Source organism: Lissotriton helveticus, chromosome 12, assembly GCF_964261635.1.
Source record: "Lissotriton helveticus chromosome 12, aLisHel1.1, whole genome shotgun sequence".
In the NCBI taxonomy this organism is placed as follows: domain Eukaryota; kingdom Metazoa; phylum Chordata; class Amphibia; order Caudata; family Salamandridae; genus Lissotriton; species Lissotriton helveticus.
The window spans coordinates 117,291,882-117,319,631 of record NC_136073.1 but is presented as its reverse complement, the minus strand read 5'-3'; the positions used below and the strand labels follow the sequence as shown (position 1 = coordinate 117,319,631).

General features: G+C 48.9%; 1 protein-coding gene across 3 annotated transcripts in view; it reads left to right on the top strand.

Annotated features, from left to right (window-relative positions):
- Positions 1–27,750, top strand: part of GAL3ST4 (galactose-3-O-sulfotransferase 4) — a 122,929-nt gene that overhangs the window by 67,512 nt on the left and 27,667 nt on the right. For all 3 annotated transcript variants that reach the window (XM_078671004.1, XM_078671002.1, XM_078671005.1), the window contains exon 2: positions 24,925–25,035. In XM_078671004.1, coding sequence (XP_078527130.1) covers positions 24,929–25,035 — 107 coding nt within the window. In that variant the 5' untranslated portion in view covers positions 24,925–24,928. The remainder of the gene's footprint in view (positions 1–24,924; positions 25,036–27,750) is intronic.

The following is a 27,750-nucleotide window of genomic DNA, read 5'->3' as shown; positions in this document are numbered from 1 at the left end:
TCTGGAGAACACTCCAATTAGGGCTCTTGCCACAACAGGTGCTGTAGTGGTCCTAAGGGGTATAGCTTCAGGATACCTGGTGGCATGATCCACTACCACCAGTATAAACTTGTGCCCTGATGCTGTCTGGGGTTCCATTGGACCAACAATGTCAATCCCCACTCTCTCAAAGGGTACCCCCACCACAGGTAGTGGTATGAGGGGGGCCTTTGTTGGGCCACCTGACTTACCACTGGCTTGGCAAGTGACACAGGAGCGACAAAACTCCTTGGTATCTTCATTCATGTGGGTCCAGTGAAAGTGTGTGACAAGCCTGTCCCACGTCTTGTTCTGGCCTAAGTGACCTGCAAGGGGAATTTCATGGGCCAAGGTAAGAAGTAAACCTCTCTGAGACAAGGGGATGACCAGCCTCCTGGTTGCACCAGGCTTGGGGTCTCTTGACTCAGAGTACAGGAGTCCATCATCCAGTATACCTTGTGGGTACCTGTGGCATTCCCTGCAGCCTCAGCAGCAGCCTGCTGTCTGAGGGGTTCAAGTGAGGGGCAGTCTAACTATGCCTTCCCCAGGTCTGCTCTGGAGGGTCCCCCTGAGCGCAGAAACTCAACCTGATCAGGTTCAAGCTCTTTAGGCTCAGTTTCCCTCAGTTCCTTGAGATCAGCCTCCTCAGAGACTTGATCCACAACCTGGGGCAAAGGGGAAGGCAATGCCTTAACCCTACTGCTCCTCTTCTTGGGAGGTGTCTGGTCCATTGTTCCAGGATCCAGCACCTGTTCAGTGGGGCATCTTTTGGCCTGTGACCTAGTCACAGCAAGGACATGTGCTGCAAGCCTAGCATTTCCATGTGAGTCCTCTGCTCCACTTCTGACCATAGGGATGTTTCCAAATCATTGCCCAACAGACATTCTACTGGGAGGTCTGAACTAACCACAACCTTCTTTGGGCCACTTACCCCTCCCCAGGAGAAATCAACAATTGCCATACTGTGATTGGTAGTGACATTGCTGGCATTGGTCACCAGGTAATCTGCACCTGGCATGATCTGTCCAGGGAACACAAAGTTAGGTGTCACCATTGTGACACTGGCACAAGTGTCCCTGTAGGCCTGAGCCATTTTTCCATTAATTAAAGGTGTCTGCCTGTATTTGCCCAAAGTATTGGGCCTGGCATCAGGGGATCCACATCCCCTGTACAGACAAGGACAGCCTGAGTGAGTGTGCCAACTAAGTTGTCAGACCCCTCAGTTCCCAAGGTTAACCCAACTATTCCCTTGGGAGCTGCACTACCACTACTGACTGTACTAGGGGGTGCAGTCGCCCGGTGCCATCCTGGTGCCCACCTAATCACTGGCTAGTGATTCAGGGCTTGGTCCCCTCTGCTTACAGGTCTCCATCTTCATCGATCCAGGCTTGGATCACATCGAACTTCATCACTGGTCGCCTGCCAGCAACTTCTTCTTTCAGGCTCCATAGACTGCAACTAGGATTCCCGACGTCTTTTCAGACCTATGCAGCCGCAGCCCCTGGGCTAGGTAACCTGAGCATTTCGGTGCTCCAGCATAGCTTAACTATCTAAGTGTCCAGATCCTCTTTCGTTTCAGCTCTACCTAGTCGGATTCGTCCGATAACACTAACTTTGCATTTACTAGCCTCCATAGACTTTGTTCCGCATCCCACCGCTGCCACCAATGTGAGAAGTTGGCCTGATATATAATGTTCACTATTCTAGTGAGCACTTTGTATCAGTCCAAACAACCCTTATTGATGTTTGGTTGTAAGTCAACCTGATAGACCAGCTATCCTAGTAGCATGGACACGTGCAGTCTTTAGGCTAAACTCTAGAGGGCGTGTTAAGCCAGCTGTTTTACCATCACATTTACCCCTTGAACACCAAGTGAAAGGACACCACACAAGTTGTTATGAATATAAAGTATATTTATTTATAACAAGACTACCCTGAACTCTTTATGAGTCAGGGAGCTAAGCACAATACAAAACTCTTAAAGAAATACTGAAAGTCGCACAATTTACACAAATGCCCGAGGGGCATGAAAAACCATATACTACAAAAGTGGAATGCGAATTACTAGCAGGTAAGTAACTATTCTCAGAGGCTTTGGGATCGCTAGGACTAGACTACTGAACCTTTAGATTACGAGCAGGAGGTCTAGGGAGATCGGGTGCAGAGTGTGCACTCTCACGCGGGATGCGGAACAAAGTCTATGGAGGCTAGTAAATGCAAAGTTAGTGTTATCGGACGACTCCGACTAGGTAGAGCTGAAACGAAAAAGGATCTGGACACTTAGATAGTTAAGCTATGCTGGAGCACCGAAATGCTCAGGTTACCTAGCCCAGGGGCTGCGGCTGCATAGGTCTGAAAAGACGTCGGGAATCCTCGTTGCAGTCTATGGAGCCTGAAAGAAGAAGTTGCTGGCAGGCGACCAGTGATGAAGTTCGATGTGATCCAAGCCTGGATCGATGAAGATGGAGACCTGTAAGCAGAGGGGACCATGTCCTGAATCACTAGCCAGTGATTAGGTGGGCACCAGGATGGCACCGGGCGAAGTCACCTTGACCAGGTGAGTGGGCGACGCTGGGCTCTGCAGTCTCTCGGACCAGGAGGCGTTGTCGGTGACCAGGATGGAGGTGCGAGCTGTCCCACGAAGGTGTCTGCTGTCGACGTCGCTGGACCCAGGATTGGGGCAACAACTCTTGGCAAATGCAGGCCCACGCGGTGGACTCAAGATGGCGTCTGGAGTGGACCAGGAGGGTCCGGGGTGCTCCTCTGTTGGAGGGGAGCAAGGGCCAGTCTAGAGCAACCAGACCAGCGGTGTTGTCGTCGTGGTTCGTCGTCAGAAGGGCCACTAGCCAACGGGCAAGTGTCCTGGACAACGCGGTGAGCAGCAAAGAGCAGAAGGGCCCCACGCAGATCTCGTGGATGCTGGAGGGCTGGACTTCGGTGCTGGAGCTGCTCAGGGTCGGGGCTTCTCAAACCCCAAAGCACTCACTCAAGGATCCCTCGGTGGTCGTGCTGGGCAAGCGTCGTGCAGTCTTGAAGATGGCCGGTCCCTCGAGGTCTCGTCACACCCACGAATCTCAGCTGGGCTGATGATGCAGGTAGAGGTCAGAGGTGCCAGGGAAGCCGGTTCTCGTCGAGCTGGGCAGTCTTGATCCGGAGGAGAGACTTACAGCAGACCGCGATGCTTGGATGGTGCCTGCGGGTGCAGGGTGGCTACTCCTTAGCCACAAGGGAGAGTCTTCAGAAGTAGTTCAAGAGTCCTTTCGTGGAAAGTAGTCAAGATTCAGAATTATCTCATTTGGGTAGGGGGCCCGCTCCTATCTTTATACTAAGAAAAGGGGCTGGCACGCGACTAGGTCCTGCCCATGGGTGGGACCAGGAAGGGGGGTGGTTACACCCCTCTCCCCTGCTGGACTTCCCCCAGCTCAGGGGCTGGTGTGCCCCTGGAACTGGTTCAAGCCGGCATATGCACAGTGAGCACCGGGGTGCCACTTGCAGTCACCTTCCTCTAAAGCCCTGCCTACCTAGGATACACAAAACCCTGTCTGGGATGGTGCTAGCACCGCCCCTGACAGGAAACCCTTTGTCCAAGCTCTCCTCGCTGGAAGGACTCCCAGCAGCAGGAGGTCAGACTTGTGTCTGTGGTGGCAGCATCCATTTTGTGATGCTGAGGCTTGAGTTAACTTTAACCGGGGTTCACAGTTACATACATGTCGTGTCCCTCTAGAAGGGTGGAATGCTAACCCCGTCGCCAGAATTGGCGAGGGGTTAGTATTCCAATTAGTATGACACCTTACTCGACATGTTTTGATAATGTTATACCAAAGTTAGCATTTGACCGCGAGGTACATAATGCACTTAAGAGTATATGGTATAGCGTTATCATGGAACAGCTATTAGGACTTGGTTCCGCAAGCTGCAAATGGGCTCAGCTCATGCCAGAGCACCATTTCACATTATTCCAAGCACTCTGCCTTCAGGATTGATAAGGCCTGCCATAGGAGTGACTGATAGGAATATATGTGTCCATTTTAGGGTTAGATATAGGAATACTATATCTAAAGCAAAGGGTGTGTACACCACCTTGCCCCAGCTGTCAAGCAGCCAGTTGTGTCTGTTTTAGTTAGTCAGCCCAGGGGTGGCATAATACATGCTGCAGCCCCTGGGAGACCTCTGGGTACACCTCTGCCCTGGTTACAGGGACACAAGAGAGGGCCCAGTGCCAATTCAGTACCTGGGTACAATTTGGAATAGAGAGAACAGCTAGGCTGTGGGTCTGATTAGCAGGCCCACAGCCAGGGAAAGTCGTAAACCAGTGAAGCAAAAAGCAAAAATCTGGGGTGATCATAGGATTGCAGACCCTACTCTCCTACAAGCATCATTTACAGATGATCAGCATCGTTTATAGACTGCCAACAATATATGTAGACTCAGCATCATTTACAGAGAATCAGCATCGTTTATAGACAGCCAACAATATATGTAGAAATCAGCAACATTTACACCTGGTCAGCATAATTTATAGATAGCCAGCAAGAAATGTAGACTCAGCATCATTTACAGATGATCAGCATCGTTTATAGACTGCCAACAATATATGTAGACTCAGCATCATTTACAGAGAATCAGCATCGTTTAGAGACAACCAAAAACATATGTAGACTCTGCATCATTTACAGAGAATCAGCATCGTTTATAGACAGCCAACAATATATGTAGGCTCAGCATCATTTACAGAGAATCAGCATCGTTTATAGACAGCCAACAATATATGTAGAAATCAGCAACATTTACACCTGGTCAGCATCATTTATAGATAGCCAACAAGAAATGTAGACTCAGCATCATTTACAGATGATCAGCATCGTTTATAGACTGCCAACAATATATGTAGACTCAGCATCATTTACAGAGAATCAGCATCGTTTAGAGACAACCAAAAACATATGTAGACTCTGCATCATTTACAGAGAATCAGCATCGTTTATAGACAGCCAACAATATATGTAGGCTCAGCATCATTTACAGAGAATCAGCATCGTTTATAGACAGCCAACAATATATGTAGAAACCAGCAACATTTACACCTGGTCAGCATCATTTATAGATAGCCAACAAGAAATGTAGACTCAGCATCATTTACAGATGATCAGCATCGTTTATAGACTGCCAACAATATATGTAGACTCAGCATCATTTACAGAGAATCAGCATCGTTTAGAGACAACCAAAAACATATGTAGACTCTGCATCATTTACAGAGAATCAGCATCGTTTATAGACAGCCAACAATATATGTAGGCTCAGCATCATTTACAGAGAATCAGCATATTTTATAGGCAGCCAACAATATACGTAGACATCAGCAACCTTTACAGATGGTCAGCATCATTTATAGACCGCCAACAAGAAACGTAGACCGCCAGCATCATTTACAGAGAATCATCATCATTTAAGAGAGCCAACAATATATGTAGACTCAGCATCATTTAGAGATAAGGGAATCCTGTCCCTCTTCTGTTATACTGCAAATGTTGGATGTTGTGTACCTTGTACATTAGTTAGTTTGTGTTCTTTGTAGTACTCACTTTTCTGGCATAACAGCATTTGAATTACCGATTTATGGTTTTCTTTAGGAAGTGCGTGCTGTTAGGATGTCTCAGCCCATCATAAAGACAGTGGTATTCACCAATTACCTTTGCATTCATTTGTTTTGCTTTGCTATCATGATAACATGTTGTTAAATGTACAGCTTTATTGTACACAAAGTAAAGACAAGCACATAGAGGCTTTCTTAAATATTTTTTAAAATACTGACCCTTTGTCTAAGGTCTCTACTGTGCAAATAGTTTGCTGTATGCCTTCTCGTCCACCACTTATGATGCAAGCTTCATCTTCTGACAGACAAAGCAGTTTTGGCTAAGATACAGCTAAACTCTGCTAGTGCACTCTGGCTAGAAAAGGGAGCTTTTCCCAGAGTCCATATGACCACAGCCCAAGATGTTGCGTCATCATGACATTTTCTTTTTAGCACAGCTGGTGACAATACACAGAGATATCCAACTAATACTGAACAGTATTCCTAAGATAATATCAGGTCTGTAGGCTTTGCCAGTGATTGTTTACACTGGTGATGTGTATGGAATAAAAGAAAACGTGTGTGCAAAACACAAAAGGATTAGCACTTACACTGCTTGCTTGATCTAGTGCTGAAACTGGAGAGGACTAGTCTACAGGCTTCTTGTCCTACTGAAACATGAAACGCACACCAGCTTCGGTATTTCTTGGTGTTTTTTTAATCAATATCTTAAATCAATAGCTTAAAGATATTTATAGACTTATAACAATAGTATTGTTTAGAGTCAGTCATAGAAATTTAGAGAGAGAAACATGTATAGTGATCATAATTTACAGACAGTGAGCAGCATTTATAGAAAGCAAACATTATATCTAGACATCAGCAACATTTACAGATGGTCAGCATCTTTTATAGACCGCCAAATAGAAATGTAGACCGCCGGCATTATTTACAGAGAATCAGCATCATTTAAAAGAGCCAATAATATATGTAGACTCAGCATCATTTACAGAGAATCAGCATTGTTTAGAGACAGCCAACAATATATGTAGACGTCGGCATCATTACAGATGATAAGCAGCGTTTAGAGACAGCCAACAATATATGTAGATGTCCGCATCATTTACAGTTGATCAGCATCGTTTAGAGAAAGCAAACAATATATGTAGACGTCAGCTTCATTTACAGATAAACAGCATTGTTTAGAGAAAGCAAACAATATATGTAGATGTCGGCATCATTTACAGATGATCAGCATCGTTTAGAGACAGCCAACAATACATGTAGACGCCGGCATCATTTACAGAGATCAGCAGCCTTCAGGACAGCCAACAATATATGTAGAACGTCAGTATCATTTACAATGAATCAGCATCATTTGTAAACAGCCAACAAGAAGTGTAGACCGTCTGCATCATTTATAGACAACCAATAAGAAATGTAAAACGTCAGCATCATTTACAGAGAAGAAGCATCATTTAAAGACAGCCAACAAGAAGTGTAGACCGGCTGCATCATTTATAGACAGCCAATAAGAAATGTAGAACATCAGCATCATTTATAGACAGCCAACAATATATGTAGACGTCGGCATCATTTTGAGAATCACCATTATTTATAGACCACTAACAATATATGTAGATATCGGCATCATTTACAGAGAATCAACATAACTTATTGACAGCTAACAAGTGAAGACCGTTAGCATCATTTACAAATATTCAACAACATTTGAGACAGCAGACAACATTTACACAGACATCCACAGTTAGTGACGGTCAGCAAAGTCACTGATAATAACTTTTATAGCAACATCTACCAACATGCACTTACATCCAAATACAAGACATCCCACCCATGATCACCAACATTGTTTCTCCAAGGATTTAATTTGCAGGCATGAAGACTTTTGGTTTCTTATCAAATGCCAGGAGTACATTTATCAGTGTCACAACACCAACTGTCACAATGTATTAGCATGGGTGATGTGTTTCCCAATTCAATTAAATTCAAAAATCCTTTATTGGGTATTTAAAAAATACCATAAAAGTACAAGTTATACAATTAAAATACAATATAATGCAATTCATAACAAGTTACAATGGAGACAATTAGCCAGAAAATTACTTCCGCACAACCCTCTTGTGTTCCTAAGTCTTAGAGCGACCTTGATAAAATTCATAATACATGACAATGTCAAAGGATCGCTAGCCCTTTGCAAGAATAAAAGTGCAACCTTAGCGTGTCTAAACTTAGCCTGTTTTAAAATTCTTACTAAAAAGCTACGCCTGGGTAAACAAAAAAATGGACATAAAAGTACAAAATGAAGGGTGTCCTGCGGAGACCTATTGTCGCAGCTGCAGGCACCCTTCTGCTCAACCGTAACAGTAAAACCTGGTGGGTCAGCCAGTAAATGATGTAAAAGGTTGAGTCTAAAACAGGTAATTAAAAATCTTTCTTGTGTATTATACATGAGAGCTAAGTAAAGTTCCATTCCTTTCCCTGTCTTAACCATTCTGTGGGCGCAGATTGTGGGCTTCCTACCTTCCATGGCAGCCCTGGGTGATTCTACTGTGTCCATAAAAATTATTTTAATTCTCAATTTATCTTGGGGGGCAATTGCCGTTGGGTTGGTAAAAAGATCCTTACAGCCAATTCCCTCCAAGGTGGTCTTCACATATTTTAACCACGGAATTCTCATGCCTTTGTCCCTGTCTATACAATCTCTAATAATTTGTCTGTTCAAATCTGCCTCCGGGTTGGACCAAATTTTTAGCCAGGCCATGAGAGGTCTGGCCTTAATCAGGTCCTCCATATACACCCTGCCTAATTCCTCGTGAATGATATAGGCCGGTGTGCTTTGTGGGGTTTTGAGTACTTTTCTCAGATATTTATTTTCCTCTATTTGGATCTGGTTAGTGCTTACAAAACCCCACACTTCAGCTTCATATACCACTTTGGAGCAACAGATTGAGCTGTACAGATGCAGGACCTGTTCCGGGGACCACCGGCCCAACCTGTGTCCATAATTCATTATGGCCCCAGTAGAGGCCACTAATTTGGAACACCGCTCTTCAGTTAAAAATTTAAAATTTAAGAAACCATCAAATAGCATTCCCAGGTATGAAAAGGTCTGTACCTGCTCCAGTTCATGTGTGCCTATTTTGTAAGAAAACTTCTTGCAAGGTTTGAATATGGCCAACATAACATAGGACTTAGTTAAATTGGCCGATAGATCTAGTGTATCCATAAAACTCACGAACCCATCTATCAAGCACTAAAGGCCCTTAGGGGTGTGCGCTAAAAGAACTGCATCATCGGCGTACAGAAGCACTGGGACCGGACGGGAACCAATTCTTGGGGAGTCTACTTTCAATGTGCCTAACGCTCGATCTAAATTGTTAATGTACAGAGAAAAGAGGAACGGGGCCAGGATGCATCCCTGTCTGACCCCACTAGTGCAAGAGAAAGAAGCAGTAGTGCCCCCTTCAAGATTAAAACGCACTTTAGCGGAGGTATTCCAATGGAGGGCTCTCAAGATGTTTACCAGGCCCTGGTCCACTCCTAGCCTAGTCATCAACGCCCACAGCTTCTCCCGATTGACATGGTCAAAGGCTGCAGTGAGGTCCATAAAACCTAAATATACTGCCTCATTGCTAGCTAAGGTGTATTTGGCCACCAATAGATAAAGGTTCAGGCACTGATCCGTCGTGGATCTTCCTTCCGTGAACCCATACTGGGTATCCGTAATAATTTGATGTTCCTCGGCCCAGTCCATCAGCCGCATTAAAACAACTCGACTCAAAACTTTAGCCGTCACATCAATCAGTGATATAGGGCGATAACATTGGGGATTATCTCTGTTCTCCTTTTTAAAAATGGGGACAATTGTTGCCGATGACCAGGTGCGCGGGAGGCCGGTTGCCACAGCCGCATTTAATACTCTCGTGAGAATTGGGGCCCACAATTCTATTTTACTTAAATAAAGGTCTGGTGGTATGCCGTCTGGGCCAGGGGCATTATTTTGTGTTAGACCTTTAATACCCGCTACAATTTCATCTAACATGAATTTGGTTGCCGCAACCCACGGGCAGCCCTTCCCATTGTCCTGGTTCTTCTCAGGGGTGTGATTATATAAAATTTTAAAGTGGTCCAGCCATTGTTCTGGGAGAATGGATGTGCCAACTTCTGGGGCATTAGCATCCCAGAAACATGGATTATTTATTATTTTCCAGAATGCACCAGAATCCCGTCTATCTGCTGCGTCCCTTCGGTCTTCCCAGGCTTGCACTTGTAAGGAAATTTTCCTGCTTTTGATCGCCTTTCTATATACCCTCCTGCACTGAGCAATTCGTTTCCTGTCCCTAGGAGTGGTTTTCAGGCTCACTTTTAACTCTTTCTGAGCCCAAGAACAATCTTTATCAAACCATCTTGGGATAATGTTAGCTTTCCTATGCGAAGTGGACCATAGCAATCCGTCTATCAAATTTGCCACTTCCTCGAATGCTTTGACCACAGCAGGTCCCTCCACAGCTAAGTCCAGGCACACCCCAATCGCATCATTGCCTTTCTCCATTAGGGAATTATAGAAAACAACCCCATCCACTTTTGACCATCTGAGTCATCTCCCCTGGTCCGTTACCCTTTCGCAGCTAGTGGCCACCAAGCCTCTCCTAACACCTCTAGGGGTCAGCTCTTTTATGTTCAGAACTAAGGGGTTATGATCGCTAAATATGCTCCATTCAATCATGGTCCCTCCTATCCAAACCTTAAACTGGCTGGAAACCACTACATAGCCGATGAAGGAGCGGCACCCTCTGCCCTTAAATGTTGGATTAACCTCACCTCCACCTACTGGCATCACCAGGTCGATTGTGTGCACTAAAGCGTGATTTTTCAAAACCCTGTCTAGTTTCATCCCCTCCATAGAATGTTCAAAGTGCGGTCCCTTTTCCATCGTACAGCGCGACCAGTTGCCATTAATGGGTCTTAAATTTGGGCACAAATGGCAATTCAGATCGCCCACTAAGACCACACACGGGGCTACTGCTCCCTTCCTCATCGCATTCTGAGCAGATAGTCTGTTATCTAGCTCACCTATTACAGACCCCTTCCCCTTCACTGGTACTGCATTGTACAGGTTAATCAAAATCTCATTAATCTCGTGTGTGTGAAAACCCAGTGCCTGCATATTATTGGAATTCCAATTTAAGTTAGTCCACACACCATCTAACTGCAGATCCACAAAAATAAATAACCCTCCCATGGCTCTTCTCGAGGTAGTCTTCTGTGCGGGAACAAAAAAACGCTTATACCCCGCCAAGTAAAAGGGGCTACAGTCCACTGCCCAGGTTTCCTGCAGGCAGATTACCTGGAACCCAGTAATATACTGCCTCCATTCCTGGTTGTCCAATTTAGATGACAAACCGGCTACGTTCCATGATATCAAACTGAGCCCTTCCTGAGTAAGTCTCTCCTTGTTGTGTGGTGTAGCTGGACTATGATGATATGGCCCTTTAGTATTACTATCCTCATTGTTCCCAGTTCGAATATATAAAACATCAGGGCCCTGCCGCTGCTGGGCGATGTAATCCAGTCCCAGTGGGTCCTCACTCCCTGCTAGCCTAACCTGATTGCCCTCCGGGCTTCCACAAACACGGGTAATTGATGTGGGGTAAGCAAGGGACCTGTCCACAAACTCCACTCCTTGGTTAGGAGGCATGTTCGCTATCAAATGGAAAGATGGGATTGTGGGCGAGAAAATAGCATGACTACTGTCTATAGCAGAAGGGTTGGATTGCAGAAGCCCTCCCACTCTCTTCAGTCAATCGAGCTCCTCTAATGACATGAGGGGGCCAAATCTATTTCTCAGGCTTAGTGCACCCCAGTTTCCATTCAGGACATATGTCGTCGGGGGATACTGGAAAACACTTGCGGCAACATTGTGCCGTATTTCCAATCGCACAGCGACTTCAAAATTATTACAACTCTTCCGTTTATTCAAAAATCCGACTTTATTCCATAATTCATCAAATTTTACTCTGCTATTCACGATACTGGCCCATCCCTTCGTGGCAATCTTCCCTGCTGGAACAATGGGCGGTATCTTGACCCATACTAAGGGATCCCTTTGGATAGAAAAAGCCGAGGGGCAAAGATCTAGTGTTGCTTGAGTGGCTTCCCGGTCCCCAGCTCAATATATGGTCTACTGCTCTGCGATCCCTAACATTTACCACCACACAATCACCGGTACCGTCCTTCTGACTATTCCCCAGCCGGCTCACCCTCCACGCCAACAGAATTTCCCCCTGTACCTTTCCTGATATTGGTCTATTCCTATTTAGCCAAAACATTACTTTATTCTTTAGTTCGTCATGAACTTCAGAATGGCCAGGCCTTAGCTCTGGGACCCCCGTAAGAATAATAACATATGGAGCCGCCTCGGGTGGTAAGTTTATGCAAGGTAATCAATTAGGTTTCCCATTGGTCTGTAACTCTTTCGAGTGGGGTGGACATAACAAATCTGTTGGCAAAACAGGAGTTGTTTGCCTTGGGCTCGAGATGGGTCTGTTAAGTACGCTACTGGTGTGCAGGTGATTATGGTTTGGGGGCAATGGTGGGTCTGTGTTAACCAGAGTTTTCCCAGCTGAGGGTTTACACTGGTGTACAACGGGCGGGTTCATGATAATTACCTCAGCATCAATATGTTTTACAGGTGGTGGAGGAGGCAAAATACTACCTGTGCCCACCCCCCTCGTCTTTACTAGGGATACCACTTTGTCCAGCCTGCTCATAATTTGTTTCATCTGAGTGTTCAAAAGCTGCTCAAAGTGGTTCTGAAGGTCACTAAGAATTTGGGACACCCAGCTCGGGGGGACTTGTGAGTTCAATATAAGGCCCGTATTTTCCCCTGTGTCCCCATGCAATAGGGGCTTTTAAGACCGGATTAGTTTTGCGTTTCTTCTGCCTGGGTTTCCTTTTACTAGTGCCATTTTTTTTAGTGGTACGTGCATTACCCCCGACTCCCCTTGTTTCTAATTCATTACTGCTCTCTATCTGGGCGCAAGAAACATCTGAGCCTGGAGTTGTTAATGAAATAGTTGGGGGGGTCATGTCCCTATCAGGCTCCGAATCCTGGGTCAAGGAGAAAAGGTCCAATTGCGGAGTTGGAGAGAGACGCCTCTCAGTCCGCTCGATTTCATTAGAGACCTTACCAATGGCTTTACGCAGCATTCTATCGATTGCCGTAGGCTGTGCGGGCATAGGGGGAACCCCCCTTTGGTTTAATTGCAGGGCGATATTTGGGTGGGTTGTTAGCGCTTAATGTAGAGGACCTTGTTTGCACCGGGTCAGCCATTATGTTTGAGTTCTGGCAATGGACTAGAAGGCAAGTAATAGACAACTCTGCAACATCTGTGCAACACACCCTTTGCGATCTTTAGTAGATCCTAATCTCCACTGCCCCCACTACTCCACAAACCAACACACCACCTGAGACAGTCCACCACCCCCTCCAATATAACAAGCAGTCTCTCAGTAGCCGCCCTGTCCACTGCTTCTCCCGCTGTGCAGACTCACTTTAGGTCCGGCTGTCAGCACATTCCTTGCTCCCGTCGGTGTTCCAGGGGCTCTTGTCAGAGGGGGGGCCGGCCCGACCTCTTCTGGCCCCTGGCGGCCACAGACGGCCCGCCCTTTGCCCGGGCTTAGCCCTGCGCGTCCCGCGTGGCGGGAGGAGCTAGATGGTTAAATGCACCTCGGAGCAAGGGGGAGGGGCCGGCAGTCCGGTCCTGGCCCCGTGGCAGTCTGGGGCGTGTAGGCGCTCTTTCAAAGTCCCCCCGTGCTGGCTCGCCGCTTTCACCACCAGCGATGCATCTCCCGCTAAGCGGGAGGCGCGAGATGTTCTTAAAGTCCCCTGGAACAAGGGGGAGGGGCCGGCAGTCCTGTCCTGGCCCCGTGGCAGTCTGGGGCGTGTAGGCGCTCTTTCAAAGTCCCCCCGTGCTGGCTCGCCGCTTTCACCACCAGCGATGCATTTCCCGCGAAGCGGGAGGCGCGAGATGTTCTTAAAGTCCCCAGGAACAAGGGAGAGGGGCCGGCAGTCCGGTCCTGGCCCCGTGGTAGTCTAGGGCGTGTAGGTGCTCTTTCAAAGTCCCCCCGCGCTGGCTCGCCGCTTTCACCACCAGCGATGCGTCTCCTGCAAAGCGGGAGGCGCGAGATGTTCTTAAAGTCCCCCGGAACAAGGGGGAGGGGCCGGCAGTCCGGTCCTGGCCCCGTGGCAGTCTGACGCGTGTAGGCGCTCTTTCAAAGTCCCCCCGCGCTGGCTCGCCGCTTTCACCACCAGCGATGCGTCTCCCGTATTCAGTCATGGGTGATGCATTTCTTACAGCAATTCCTCTTCTAGTTCATTTTATTGACATCGTCAAAATCGGTATAGTTTCACAAAAATTTGTCAGCTGACACCTGTTTTGCTCATCTGTAAACTATATCAAGGCGAAAAGAGCAAACAAAGGTGCATGATTTGTGGAGATGTGACACTGAATGACATTTCAGAAATCTCTAAAACGTTGTGCTATACACAGCGACAGTCACATCTCCCCTTTCCTTTTTAGGTTTCGCCTGTCGAAAGCTGCGCAAGCAGCGTTTCGCGCAGGCAAAATCTTTGGCTAGAGTATGTGTGTGTAGTCCCGCCCCTCTGTTCCATTGGCTAGCTCCATAAATGGAGGCTAGCCATTGGAACAGAGATCTGTCCGTCAATGCCGGAGCTGATTCGTGGGCGTTCCCGCGAATTTTAGGCTTTTGCCACATCATGCGGCTGTGGGCGTGTTTTAAAAAAAAAATGTAAGCTTTGTTTTTGCCATTTCGGAAGTGTCCTTTGCAGGGGTGGGTTGCGCGATGTCCCGCTGTCCGTTCCCGCCCCCCTCCCGCTGTCCGTGATCCCATTCCCGCCCCCCCTCCCGCTGTCCGTGTGCCCGTCCCCCCTCCCGCTGTCCGTGTGCCCGTCAATCTTATGCACATTCACTGTTTGGCCTCTTTGTTTATCTGCCCCTCTCTCCTCCCCAGGCCTCCATCTCTCGTCGTATGGACTGGACTGGAGCGGCTTCTATTGAAACCCTAGGGCTTTGATTACCACCGAAATCCTTTGCCCCCCTCCCCCCCGCCCTCCGAGATCCCACATGCCTATCCACTCCTGAGTTTCCCCTCACAAACCGTGTGTTCTGATGCTTCTGCCCAGTCAGGCCAATAGAGGTGAGCCAGAATTACAACTGGGAGAGTTCTCTGAGTGATTTAACTTACTGCCGTGCTCGCCCTCACCAGCCCATTCTGCATGATCTGCGGCTAGGCGCTTCTGCTCTGAGCTCAGATCAACCTCCCTGTCTCCAACATGAGGTCTGACTCTGCAGCAGTAGAGCACATCTGTACCCGCCATTTTGCCCTCCCCCTCTCCGTGGATGGCTGCCTGACCGGAGCGGACACACCAATACAGTTACAGCGTGGCCATGATTTTATTTTGCAAATGGGACCTGTTACCCGTGGGCGGGCTGAGGAGTGAGGAGGACCGGCTGCCTATGAAGCACTGACTGCAGTCGGGAGGCTTTGCTGATATTGTGGACAGCAGAGGATATATGGCAGCTGCCCCACTAGGAACAGTAAGGGCACCAGTGGTGCGGGGTCTCATCTGGTCTTACTGTGCATCATAGCCCTGTAAGATGTGAGAAAGATCTGGAGGCAATAGAGGGACAGCGCATAGTATGGGGTGACTCACTGTCTGTGACTGCCGTCATAGCGCCCTGCAAACTCTGGGTGACCTGTTTCATGAGGGAGTCCTCAAGGCCGCCTCTGCGATGGCCAACATAGACTGATTGTTAATCTTAGACAGGTAAACATTCCACCGTCTACATAGCATGCTCCTGACGGTGCTGCCTACAGAAGGGAGTTAGCCCTGCTCTGCCTGCTGATTGCGTCCCCCGATAACAGCCACTTAGTTTCTATACTTTACCTTGTCTCCATTGGATTGAAGCCTATGGATGGTGAGGACTTGAGTGGCATGGAAGCGGGATTTGGGCACTACCCTCTTGGACACTATCTGGTATTATTGCTCTATGCAACTAGGCTAGTGTCAGGGAACCATAGACACAAAATACTGCATTACAAGTTGTTTTCGCCATTTCGGAAGTGTCCTTTGCAGGGGTGAGTTGCGCGATGTCCCGCTGTCCGTTCCCGCCCCCCTCCCGCTGTCCGTGAGCCCGTTCCCGTCCCCCCTCCCGCTGTCCGTGTGCCCATCAATCTTATGCACATTCACTGTTTGGCCTCTTTGTTTATCTGCCCCTCTCTCCTCCCCAGGCCTCCATCTCTCGTCGTATGGACTGGACTGGAGCGGCTTCTATTGAAACCCTAGGGCTTTGATTACCAGCGGAATCCTTTGCCCGCCCTCCGAGATCCCACGTGCCCATCCACTCCTGAGCTTTCCCCTCACAAACCGTGTGTTCTGATGCTTCTGCCCAGTCAGGCCAATAGACGTGAGCCAGGATTACAACTGGGAGAGTTCTCTGAGTGATTTAACTTACTGCCGTGATCGCCCTCACCAGCCCATTCTGCATGATCTGCGGCTAGGCGCTTATGCTCTGAGCTCAGGTCAACCTCCCTGTCTCCAACATGAGGTCTGACTCTGCAGCAGTAGAGCGCATCCGTGCCCGCCATTTTGCCCGCCCCCTCTCCGTGGATGGCTGCCTGACCGGAGCGGACACACCAATACAGTTACAGCGCGGCCATGATTTTATTTTGCAAATGGGACCTGTTACCCGTGGGCGGGCTGAGGAGTGAGGAGGACCGGCTGCCTATGAAGCACTGACTGCAGTCGGGAGGCTTTGCTGATATTGTGGACAGCAGATGATATATGGCAGCTGCCCCACTAAGAACAGTAAGGGCACCAGTGGTGCAGGGTCTCACCTGGTCTTACTGTGCAGCATAGCCCTGTAAGATGTGAGAAAGATGTGGAGGCAATAGAGGGACAGCGCATAGTATGGGGTGACTCACTGTCTGTGACTGCCGTCATAGCGCCCTGCAAACTCTGGGTGACCTGTTTCATGAGGGAGTCCTCAAGGCCGCCTCTGCGATGGCCAACATAGACTGATTGTTAATCTTGGACAGGTAAACATTCCACCGTCTTCATAGCATGCTCCTGACGGTGCTGCCTACAGAAGGGAATTAGCCCCGCTCTGCCTGCTGATTGCGTCCCCCGATAACAGCCACTTAGTTTCTAAACTTTACCTTGTCTCCATTGGATTGAAGCCTATGGAGGGTGAGGGCTTGAGTGGCATGAAAGCGGGATTTGGGCACTACCCTCTTGGACACTATCTGGTATTATTGCTCTATGCAACTAGGCTAGTGTCAGGGAACCATAGACACAAAATACTGCATTACAAGTACCTACGGCGAGTGTATGTCACTCCTGATGTCTTGGCTAAACTGGTCCCTACTAGATCACACAAATGCCGGAAATGCCATGTCTACCATGCAGATTTCCCCCATTTGACATGGACGTGCGTACACGTAGCTTCCTTCTGGAGGGCTGTTTTTTCTACTGTGTCACTTATGATTGAGCTGCCACTCTCACCTGATCCTCTGTTAGCATTGTTGGGGTACGTGGGTCCTCCATTTTGCAGATCCGAAGGTCCCTCTGATTGTTCTTTAGGTTTCGCCTGTCGAAAGCTGCGCTTCGTGCAGGCGAAATCTTTTGTCTAGAGTATGTGTGTGTAGTCCCGCCCCTCTGTTCCATTGGCTAGCTCCATAAATGGAGGCTAGCCATTGGAACAGAGATCTGTCCGTCAATGCCGGAGCAGATTCGTGGGCGTTCCCGAGAATTTTAGGCTTTTGCCCACGTCATGCGGCTGTGGGCGTGTTTTAAAAAGAAAAATTTTTAAGCTTTGCTTTCGCCATTTCGGAAGTGTCCTTTGCAGGGGTGGGTTGCGCGATGTCCCGCTGTCCGTTCCCGCCCCCTCCCGCTGTCCGTGAGCCCGTCCCCCCTCCCGCTGTCCGTGTGCCCGTCCCCACTCCCGCTGACCGTGTGCCCGTCAATCTTATGCACATTCACTGTTTGGCCTCTTTGTTTATCTGCCCCTCTCTCCTCCCCAGGCCTCCATCTCTCGTCGTATGGACTGGACTGGAGCGGCTTCTATTGAAACCCTAGGGCTTAGATTACCAGCGGAATCCTTTGCCCCCCTCTCCTCCCCCCCGCCCTCCGAGATCCCACGTGCCCATCCACTCCTGAGCTTTCCCCTCACAAACCGTGTGTTCTGATGCTTCTGCCCAGTCAGGCCAATAGACGTGAGCCAGGATTACAACTAATACAGACAATAAAGATTGTAATAAAAAAAATGTATACTAAGTATTCTAAATATAAATTGTGTTACTATAGCGCTTGCAACCTCAGTATTTTTTCCAGGCACTATAAATAACTGATAAAAGGGCCGTGTTTCTCGCCCCAGGTTTCCATTTATTAACCTTTTGCAACCAGAGTGTCATTAAAAAGGAGAGAAACATTATCAGCTATTTATAGTGCCTGTGAAAAACATACTGTGTTAACAAGCGCTAGAGGGGAACTGTAAGTATGCCACCCAGGCAGGGCCGCCGCCCTCACCCCGTCTTTTGAGACGGTGACCCCAGTATATTGTCAGAGAGCAGCAGAACCAGGTGAGTGCCCCCCCACCCCACACCGCCCCCCACACCCTGCACACACCCCCTCCCCTCCAATCTCGGGCCTTTGTGTCCCACCCTGGGGGGGACGCGTTAAATGAGCCTCCCTGCGGCTCGGCCTGCCCTGGTGAACAAACAGGTGGCCGGGGGCTGACCTCAGCTGCAGAAGCCATTGTCAGGGGGGGCTCCGAGCACTGGCCCCCACGGTGACTAATGGCAGCCGGGCTCAGGCAGGAGCCGGCCTTCCTGTGTGCTTTGAGTCTTCACAATACCCCCAGCATGTTTGCTCTTGGGCACTTTAAAGGGGCCTGCGTCTTACAAGACATGCCTGCCTGTTTGCACAGCTTATCTCTTCTTCTCCTTGTCTAGGGCCTGAATTCCTTGAAAATCCTGCTCCGTTTTTTGTTGTTTTAATGTCACAAAACCTGCTTTTTGGCATTAATTTATTACACAGGCTGATCCGCTAAAGAGCTTTCTTTAGCGAGTGTCGGATCTGTTTACAATCTCGGCCAAAAACAGTAAACATCCAGAAATAGAAGAATGGGGTTTCCAAGGTGTGACATGGTTGGCATGGCGCCCACTGTCACCAGCTGTGACACAGGAGGCATGGCGCCCACTGTCACCAGCTGTGACACAGGAGGCAGGGCGCCCACTGTCATGGACCACTGTCACCCCGTGACACAGCCGGCATTGCGACCACTGTCATCAGCTGTGACACGGCCATCAAGGCGACCACTGTCACCCCTGTGACACGGACGACATGGCGACCACTGTCACCCGCTGTGCAACGGCCACCACGGCGACCACTGTCACCCGCTGTGCAACGGCCAGCATAGGAACCACTGAAACCAGCTGTGCAACGGCCAGCATGGCGACCACTGTCACGCGCTGTGACACGGCCAGCATGGCGACCATTGTCACCAGCTGTGCAACGGTCGGCATGGCGACCACTGTCACCCGCTGTGACACGGCCAGCATGGTGGCCACTGTCAACCCTGTGACACGGACAGTATGGCGACCACTGTCACCAGCTGTGCAATTGCCGGCATGGCGACCACTGTCACCAGCTGTGACACGGCCGACATGGTGAGCACTGTCACCCGCCGCTGTGACACAGCCGCACGGCGACCACTGTCACCAGCTGTGCAACGTCCAGCATGGCGACCACTGTCACCAGCTGTGCAACGGCCAGCATGGCGACCACTGTCACCAGCTGTGCAACGGCCAGCATGACGACCACTGTCACCAGCTGTTCAACGGCCAGCATGGCGACCACTGTCACCCCTTTGACACGGCCGACATAGCGGGCACTGTCACCTGCCGCTGTGACACGGGAGGCATGGCGCCCACTGTCACAGACCACTGTTACCCCGTGACACGGCCGGCATGGGGTGCACTGCCACCCGCCGCGACACAACCGGCATTCAAACTACTGTCATCAGCTGTGACACAGCCGTCATGGCGACCACTGTCACCCCTGTGACACAGCCGGCTTGGCAATCACTGTCACTAGCTGTGCAACGACCAACATGGCGACCACTGTCACCAGCTGTGCAACGGCCAGCATGGCGACCATTGTCACCCCTTTGACACAGCCGACATGGCGAGCACTGTCACCCGCCGCTGTGACATGGGTTGCATGGCGACCACTGTCACCCCTTTGACGCAGCCGACATGGCGAGCATTGTCACCTGCAGAGTAGTGAGTGCAGAGTGCAGAGTGACTAGGGAGTGCTAGGGAGTGCAGAGTGACTAGTGAGTGCTAGGGAGTGCTAGGGAGCGCAGAGTGACTGCAGAGTGCTAGGGAGAGCTAGTGAGTGCTAGGGAGTACAGAGTGACCAGGGAGTGCAGAGTGCTAGGGTGTGCTAGGGAGTACTAGGGAGTGCAGAGTGACTGCAGAGTGCTAGGGAGTGCTAGGGAGTGCAGAGTGACTGCAGAGTGCTAGTGAGTGCTAGGGAGTGCAGAGTGACTGCAGAGTGCTAGGGAGTGCTAGGGAGTGCAGAGTGACTGCAGAGTGCTATGTTGTGCTAGGGAGTGCAGAGTGACTAGGGAGTGCTAGAGAGTGCAGAGTGACTGCAGAGTGCTAGGGAGTGCAGAGTGACTAGGGAGTGCTAGGGAGTGCAGAGTGACTAGGGAGTGCTAGGGAGTGCAGAGTGACTGGGGGTGCTAGGGAATGCTAGGGAGTGCAGAGTGCAGAGTACTAGGGAGTGCTAGGGAGTGCTAGGGTGTGACTAGGTAGTGCAGAGTGACTTGGGAGTGCAGAGTGACTAGGGAGTGCAGAGTGACTAGGGAGTGCTAGGGAGTGCAGAGTGACTAGGGAGTGCTAGGGAGTGGAGAGTGACTAGGGAGTGCTAGGGAGTGGAGAGTGACTGCAGAGTGCTAGGGAGTGCTAGGGAGTGCAGAGTGACTGCAGAGTGCTAGGGACTGCTAGGGACTGCAGAGTGACTGCTAGGGAGTGCTAGGGAGTGCAGAGTGACTGCAGAATGCTAATGGGTGCTAGGGAGTGCAGAGTGACTAGGGAGTGCTAGGGAGTGCTAGGTAGTGCAGAGTGCAAGAGAGTGCAGAGTGACTAGGGAGTGCTAGGGAGTGCTAGGGAGTGCAGAGTGCAAGGGAGTGCAGAGTGCAAGGGAGTGCAGAGTGCAAGGGAGTGCGAGGGAGTGCGATGGAGTGCAGCGTGACTAGGGAGTGCAGAGTGACTAGGGAGAGCTAGGGAGTGCAAAGTGACTAGGGAGTGCTAGGGAGTGCTAGGGAGTGCAGAGTGACTAGGGACTGCTAGGGAGTGCTAGGGAGTGCAGAGTGCAAGGGAGTGCAGAGTGCAAAGGAGTGCAGAGTGCGAGGGAGTGCTAGGGAGTGCTAGGAAGTGATAGGGTGTGACTAGGGAGTGCAGAGTGACTAGGGAGTGCAGAGTGACTAGGGAGTGCTAGGGAGTGCAGATTGACTAGGGAGTGCAGAGTGACTAGGGAGTGCTAGGGAGTGCAGAGTGACTAGGGAGTGCTAGGGAGTGGAGAGTGACTAGGGAGTGCTAGGGAGTGGAGAGTGACTGCAGAGTGCTAGGGAGTGCTATGGAGTGCAGAGTGACTGCAGAGTGCTAGGGAGTGCTAGGGACTGCAGAGTGACTGCAGAGTGACTGCTAGGGAGAGCAGAAGGACTGCAGAATGCTAGGGAGTGCTAGGGAGTGCAGAGTGACTAGGGAGTTCAGAGTGACTAGGGAGTGCTAGGGAGTGCTAGGGAGTGCAGAGTGACTAGGGACTGCTAGGGAGTGCTAGGGAGTGCAGAGTGCAAGGGAGTGCAGAGTGCAAGGGAGTGCAGAGTGCAAGGGAGTGCGAGGGAGTGCAGAGTGACTAGGGAGTGCAGAGTGCTAGGGAGTGCAGAGTGACTATGGAGTGCTAGGGAGTGCAGAGTGCAAGGGAGTGCAGAGTGACTAGGGACTGCTTGGGAGTGCTAGGGAGTGCCGAGTGCAAGGGAGTGCAGAGTGCAAGGGAGTGCCGAGTGCAGGAGTGCGAGGGAGTGCGAGAGAATGCAGAGTGACTAGGGAGTGCAGAGTGACTAGGGAGTGCTAGGGAGTGCAGAGTGACTATGGAGTGCTAGGGAGTGCAGAGTGCAGAGTGCTAGGGAGTGCAGAGTGCTAGGGAGTGCAGAGTGCTAGGGAGTGCAGAGTGACTAGGGAGGGCTATGGAGTGCTAGGGAGTGCAGAGTGACTAGGGAGTGCTATGGAGTGCAGAGTGACTAGGGAGTGCTATGGAGTGCTAGGGACTGCAGAGTGACTGCAGAGGCTAATGGCAATGTAAATGACAATGCCATTTATTTATCTGTTTTCAAAACCAACACATAAATACAAATGTTGTCATTTACAATGCCAATAGCTCTAACGTTTCCAAAGGCGAAACCATTGCATTGTAAATGCTTGTTTTTCTATTTGTAAAGAGATGGGTGCCATGCTCAAAAGGACTACTGGCAACAACACTTGCTAACAGAGTATTTGGTAGCCACTTACTCTGCCATTTCAAATTCCCCTACCACTTCTTTAGCTGATCATCACTCCATTTCATGGACCCTTTGGACTGGCAAATTAAATTATTTAGGAAAATACTTTTGATACGAATTTAAGATATGCAAAACAAGTTTTTTTTACGAATCAAGGCTGTTCTGAATGCCCTGCTCATGTGTTCTCTTTTTCACATGTGAATTCCGCTTTATATTAACATATACGCTTAATCAATGTGATTCATTTGATGAACACATGCTTAAAACAAAAAGCATTTTGATGTTGATAACCCACATTTGTATAGTGTAAACTTTTAGTACGCATAAATGTACTCACCCGCTAAAGACATTTTCCTACATTCAGTGGCCCCATACAAACTAAGTTTCTCAGGCACTCTTTAACAATGTGTTCATGTCAAACCGACCTTAAAAATAACATTGCACCATCTTTACTTGTACATTTAAGGACCTCATTACTGTTGTTCACACCCATTTCTCACTATTTCAAAATGACCTTGATAACCTGTTATAGTTCAAAAACAAGGCAGCCTGACCCACTCTCTTCCTGAGCCGACATGTTCATATTATGCCCTGCCTCACTACACTGGCAACCTCTGAAACAAAGATCACGGTTTGACACTCTTTGCCTGGTGTACACAGCTACCTATAATGCAGGTCCAGGTTACCTTTCCAAGATCTACCAGCTTGACCTGTCCTCGAGAAGCATTCAGGTCGGCCAGCGATAGCCTTCCAGTCACCTACCATGCCGGTATCCACAGTACACTACAGAACACTCCAATACAGTGGTCCTTTCTAGAGCCTATCTTTCTTTCTCACCTCAGACTCGAGAAATTCTTCTAGAAGTTCTGGAGAGGCACAACATGAAGTTCTGTGGAAGTGACTCCACTCCCCACTGGTAAATCAATCTCATATAGTGCCCTATAATCTTTGTGGCTGCTTGAAGCTAATTGACACACTTTATAAATATATATATATATATATATATATATATATATATATATATATAAATAAATAATTGTAAAATAGATCGATGACACTTGTGAAAGACCGATTGTCAACTTGGAGTGGTCTTACAGCCCGCTTATTACTTACCATTGGTTGACTTTATTATCACTCTCATTTATTTCCATCTTACTTGATGGCTTGTCTTCCTCTTCTGTGTTTGTCCCTCTCCTAGACCATATCACCCTGGTGATTGGCTGACTGTATCCTTTCACTGATCACTAATGGGAAACTACTTTTAACTCTTTGGTTGAACACTCCATGAGAGTGCATGTATTTTCCAGCTCTCATCCTTGTGTGCCTCTGCCCACTCTCTGTGTTGCTCTCTCCTTCATGGCTGCTTGACGCATCATGGCTAGAAATTATTGGCAAAGCCAGTGGGTCTCATAGGCAAAACCGATTCGCTTTGGCATTTTTTTTTAACTTTTAGTGTCGCTTACCGCCAGGTTATTCCTGGCAGTGACAGGCAGTTTAAAAAAAAGCCATCCAATCACCCTTTCTAAAAGGGGTGGATGATTGGACGGGTTTCCTTCAATGTCCTTTACTTCCTCGAGCCCTCGGAGGAATGTGTGCAACAACAGGCTAAATTTGAATACATCGATGTAAACCTGGCGATCCACCCAACTCTAAATCCGGCAGGCGGACAAAGAGAAGGATGGACAGAGAACTCCGTCGCGGATGTATGACGGTACAACACGGGTTTTACACTGCATTACCATTACAACAAGGGTTTTACAGTGCAAGTCGTTACCAAGACTTGCGCTGTAGGGTGCTGGACTTAGGAATAGTAAGATTTACTATTCCAACACCAGCCTACGTACAGTAGGGAAGGTGTTGGAATAGTAAATCTACTATTCCTTAGTCTAGAGCGCCCTCCAGCGCAAGTCGTGGTAACGACATGCGTTGTAAAACCCTCGTTGTAATGGCACTGCGGTGTAAAACCCGCGTTGTAATGGATTTTCCCCCTCCGTCGCTATTGCAGGAGAGCACCCTGTCCGCCAAACTCTATTTTATTTTTTACAGAGTTTTATATAGCGCAAACTTGACCCGAATTGGGTATCAGAGCACTTTACATAGCACCAGTTGCATTACATGAGGACACAAATCTAAACCCTAACTCTAAATCAGTCAATGTATCTAAATGCTGTCTATATATGTCTTTCAGTAAATGCTTTTGTTTGCCTACGGATGCTATCTGTCACTGTTACAGACTGTCTGTAAATGTTGTCTGCATATGTTACAGGCTGTGCGTAAATCTTGTGCACTGTATTTTCTGGACTATGTAAATGTTGTCTGTAGATGTTGCAGACTGTCTATAAATGTTGTAACCTATACATGTTGGGGCCTGTCTATGGATGTTTTTTGTGCATGTTGTTGACTGTCTGTAAATGCTGTCTGTAGAATGATTAGATTGCAGACTGTGTAAATGTTGTTGCTGGATATGTTGCAGACTGTCTGTAAATGTTAACAACGGCGTGTAAATGCTGTCACCTATACATTTTGCTACCTGTAAATGCTGGTGATGTAAATACATGTTGCTGACTGTCTCTAAAACACCACGAATAGCTCATGATGGTGGTACCTGTTCCCAAGTTCTCACATTTCTTCCCTCTTCCTCTTTCTCTTTTTCCACAGGACCATGAGGCTATGTGTGTGCTGCCGGCTCCATGTGCTGTGGGCAGCCCTGGCGGTGTGCCTGGCTGTCGGATTCATGATACAGATTCTGGGAGTTCCCTTCCAGAAGAGGTGAGTTTTATCTCTTCTTCATCAGTGACCCGCCATTCCGTGTAGGTGCGCGCCCCATTATCAAGGAGAGATCAGACATGACATCTGCATGGACACCCCACATGGGGTGAGTTGCTGGAGTCTGTCCTTTGAGATCACAGGTTCTTGTTCCATTTGGAGATCCTAGCATCCCAGACTGTGTCATTTGGCTGTTCAGTGTCCCAGGAATATGTCCCCTATGGAGAGCCTAGGCTCTGTATCCTATGGCTGTGCAGGGGCCGTTGAGGTGAGTCACAGGGGTGCGTATCTTATGGAGTTCCCAGGGTCTATGTTATATGGTGCTGCTGGGGCTCTTGATGTGAGTCCCAGGGGCACACACTCTAGGGAGAGCCCAGACTCTGTCCAGGGGCTGGCGAGGTGAGGCCCAGGGACATCTACCCTGTGGAGATCCCAACCTCTGTGTCATGTATCTGTGCAGGGGCTGGAGAGGTGAGTCCCAGGGACATGTACCCTAAGGATGTCCCAGGCTCTGTTTCAAGTGGCTTTGCAGCGGCTGATGAGATAAGTCTCAGGGGAGCATACCTTAAGCTAAAGGGATCCCACAGTCTGTGCCCTGTGCTTGGTGCAGCGGCTGGTGAGGCGAGTCCCAGTGGTTTATACTCTATGGAGAGTCCATCCTTAGAGTTCTGTGACTGTGCCGTGTGCTGGTAAATTTAGACCCAGGAACCCATACCCTTGGGAATTCCAATGCTCTGTGTCATGTGGCTGTGCAGGGGCTGATTATCTGAGTCCTAGGGATATACACCCTATGGAAAGGCCATCCTTTGTTTTCTGTTGCTTTGTAGAGTCTGGTAAGGTGAGCCGCAGTGACATCCATGCATTGTGGCTCTCAGGCTCTGTGTCTCATGCCTGTGCAGGGGCTGCTGAGATGAGTCCCCTGGGTGCTTACCCTATGGCTAGTCCAAGGTCTGTGTCCTGTAGTTAGTTCAGGGATGGTGAGATGAGTCCCAGGATCACGTATCCATGGGAGGTTCTAGGATCCCTGGCTGTGTAACCTGCAGGGTCAGACTGGTATGGTGGGCACTCAGGCAATGGGTCGGTATCTAAGTTGCAACTGTGGGCCGTTTTTTAGGTCGGGCCTGGGCCATGAGCTGCTTCACAAGATATGCTGTATTGGAGTATGTATTGGAGTATGTACTTAAAGCACCGCCCACTCTCCGCCCATATTTGTCATTGGCTTGTATCATTGTCCTTCGTAAATGTTGTCTTCTGATTCGTTATTAGGCCTGTTAGTCCCTCCTTGTTTTCATTTGTTACCACCCATGAGGACTGGCCCTTTTACTCTTTACTGGCCCTTTTACTTTGGTTGTTACAGGGCAAGACTTCTTTAGTCTGTTAGCACTATTTTCTTTAATGAGCTTTTCTTACTGCAGGAGGGTCTCTCGTGTGCAGTTGTCACCACCGGCTTGTTTATCTAACTCGGACCAAACAGGGAGCTCTTCAGAGGCCATGGGAGACAGAAGGGGCAACTCAGCGATGCCTTCAAGCATTTGCAATGCAGTAGGTCTCGCATTTGCGAGAGTTTAAGCTATTAGCATTGTAAATGACAATGCCTTTTATTTATGTTTTAAAAACCAAAACATAAATAAAAGGCATTGTCATTTACAATGCCAATAGCTCAAATGTGCGTAAATGTGTGACCTATTGCATTGCAGATGATTGTTTGGATAGTATGGGGGCTGATTTGGGCTTTGTCTGTGCTGTTCAGATGCCGCCCAATGGGGGCCTAAGCAGTCTTTCTGGAGGCAGATGGGCCTCTGTTACCTTCCTTCTACCAAAGGGGGAGGCAGAGGTGCCATTTCCAGTCTCTTGCTGGGCTGGCCCTTTAATGTGTGCAGATTGAGCAAGGGGCCTGAGAAGTGGCCTCGCCTATATTCAGGTGTGGTTGACCAGTGTGAACTAATCTGTGAACAAAGCATGCAGGCAACATTTGCATTTTTCTAAAAATGTTCCCGAAGTTAAGAAAATATGCCTCTTTTAGAGAACTCCACCCTTTGTTTTTTGGTAAGGCGCAATCTGCAAATGTGGGCCACTTTTTTGAGCTTGCCCTGGCAATTCTTTTTCCCAATCCAACCCTGGTGACCTGTGGTTGTGCAGAGGTCAGTGAGGTGAGTCCCCGCAGAGTGTATGCTATGAAGGGTCGATCCTCTGTATGCTTTTGCATGGTAAGGGCTGTGAGGTGAGTCCTAGGGATGCATATCCTATGGAGAGCCCAAGGTCTGTGTCCTGTACTTGGTGAGAGGGCTAGTAAAGTGAGACCTATGGACATGTCCCTTTTGGTGAGTCCATCCTTTGTGTCCTGCTGTTTTGCAGGGTCTGGTGAGGTGACCCCCAGTGATGTGTCCTCTGGAGAGTCCATGCTTTGTGTTCCTTGGCTCTGGGTTACAGGCACAAGAGAGTTGAGTCCCTGGGGTTCTTACCCTATGGCTATCAGAAGGGTCTGTGGCCTGTGGTTGGTGCAGGGGCCGGTGAGGTGAGTCTCAGTGACATGTACCCTTTGGAGATCCCAGGCCGTGCAGGGACTGGGAGAAGAGTCCATGCGGTGTCTACCCTACGGAGAGTCCATCGTCAGTGTCCTTTTTATTTGTAGAGGCTATTGAGGTGAGTCACATGGATGTGTGACCTATGTAGAACCCATAGCCTGAGTTGTGCTTGATGCAGGGGTCTGAGAGGTGA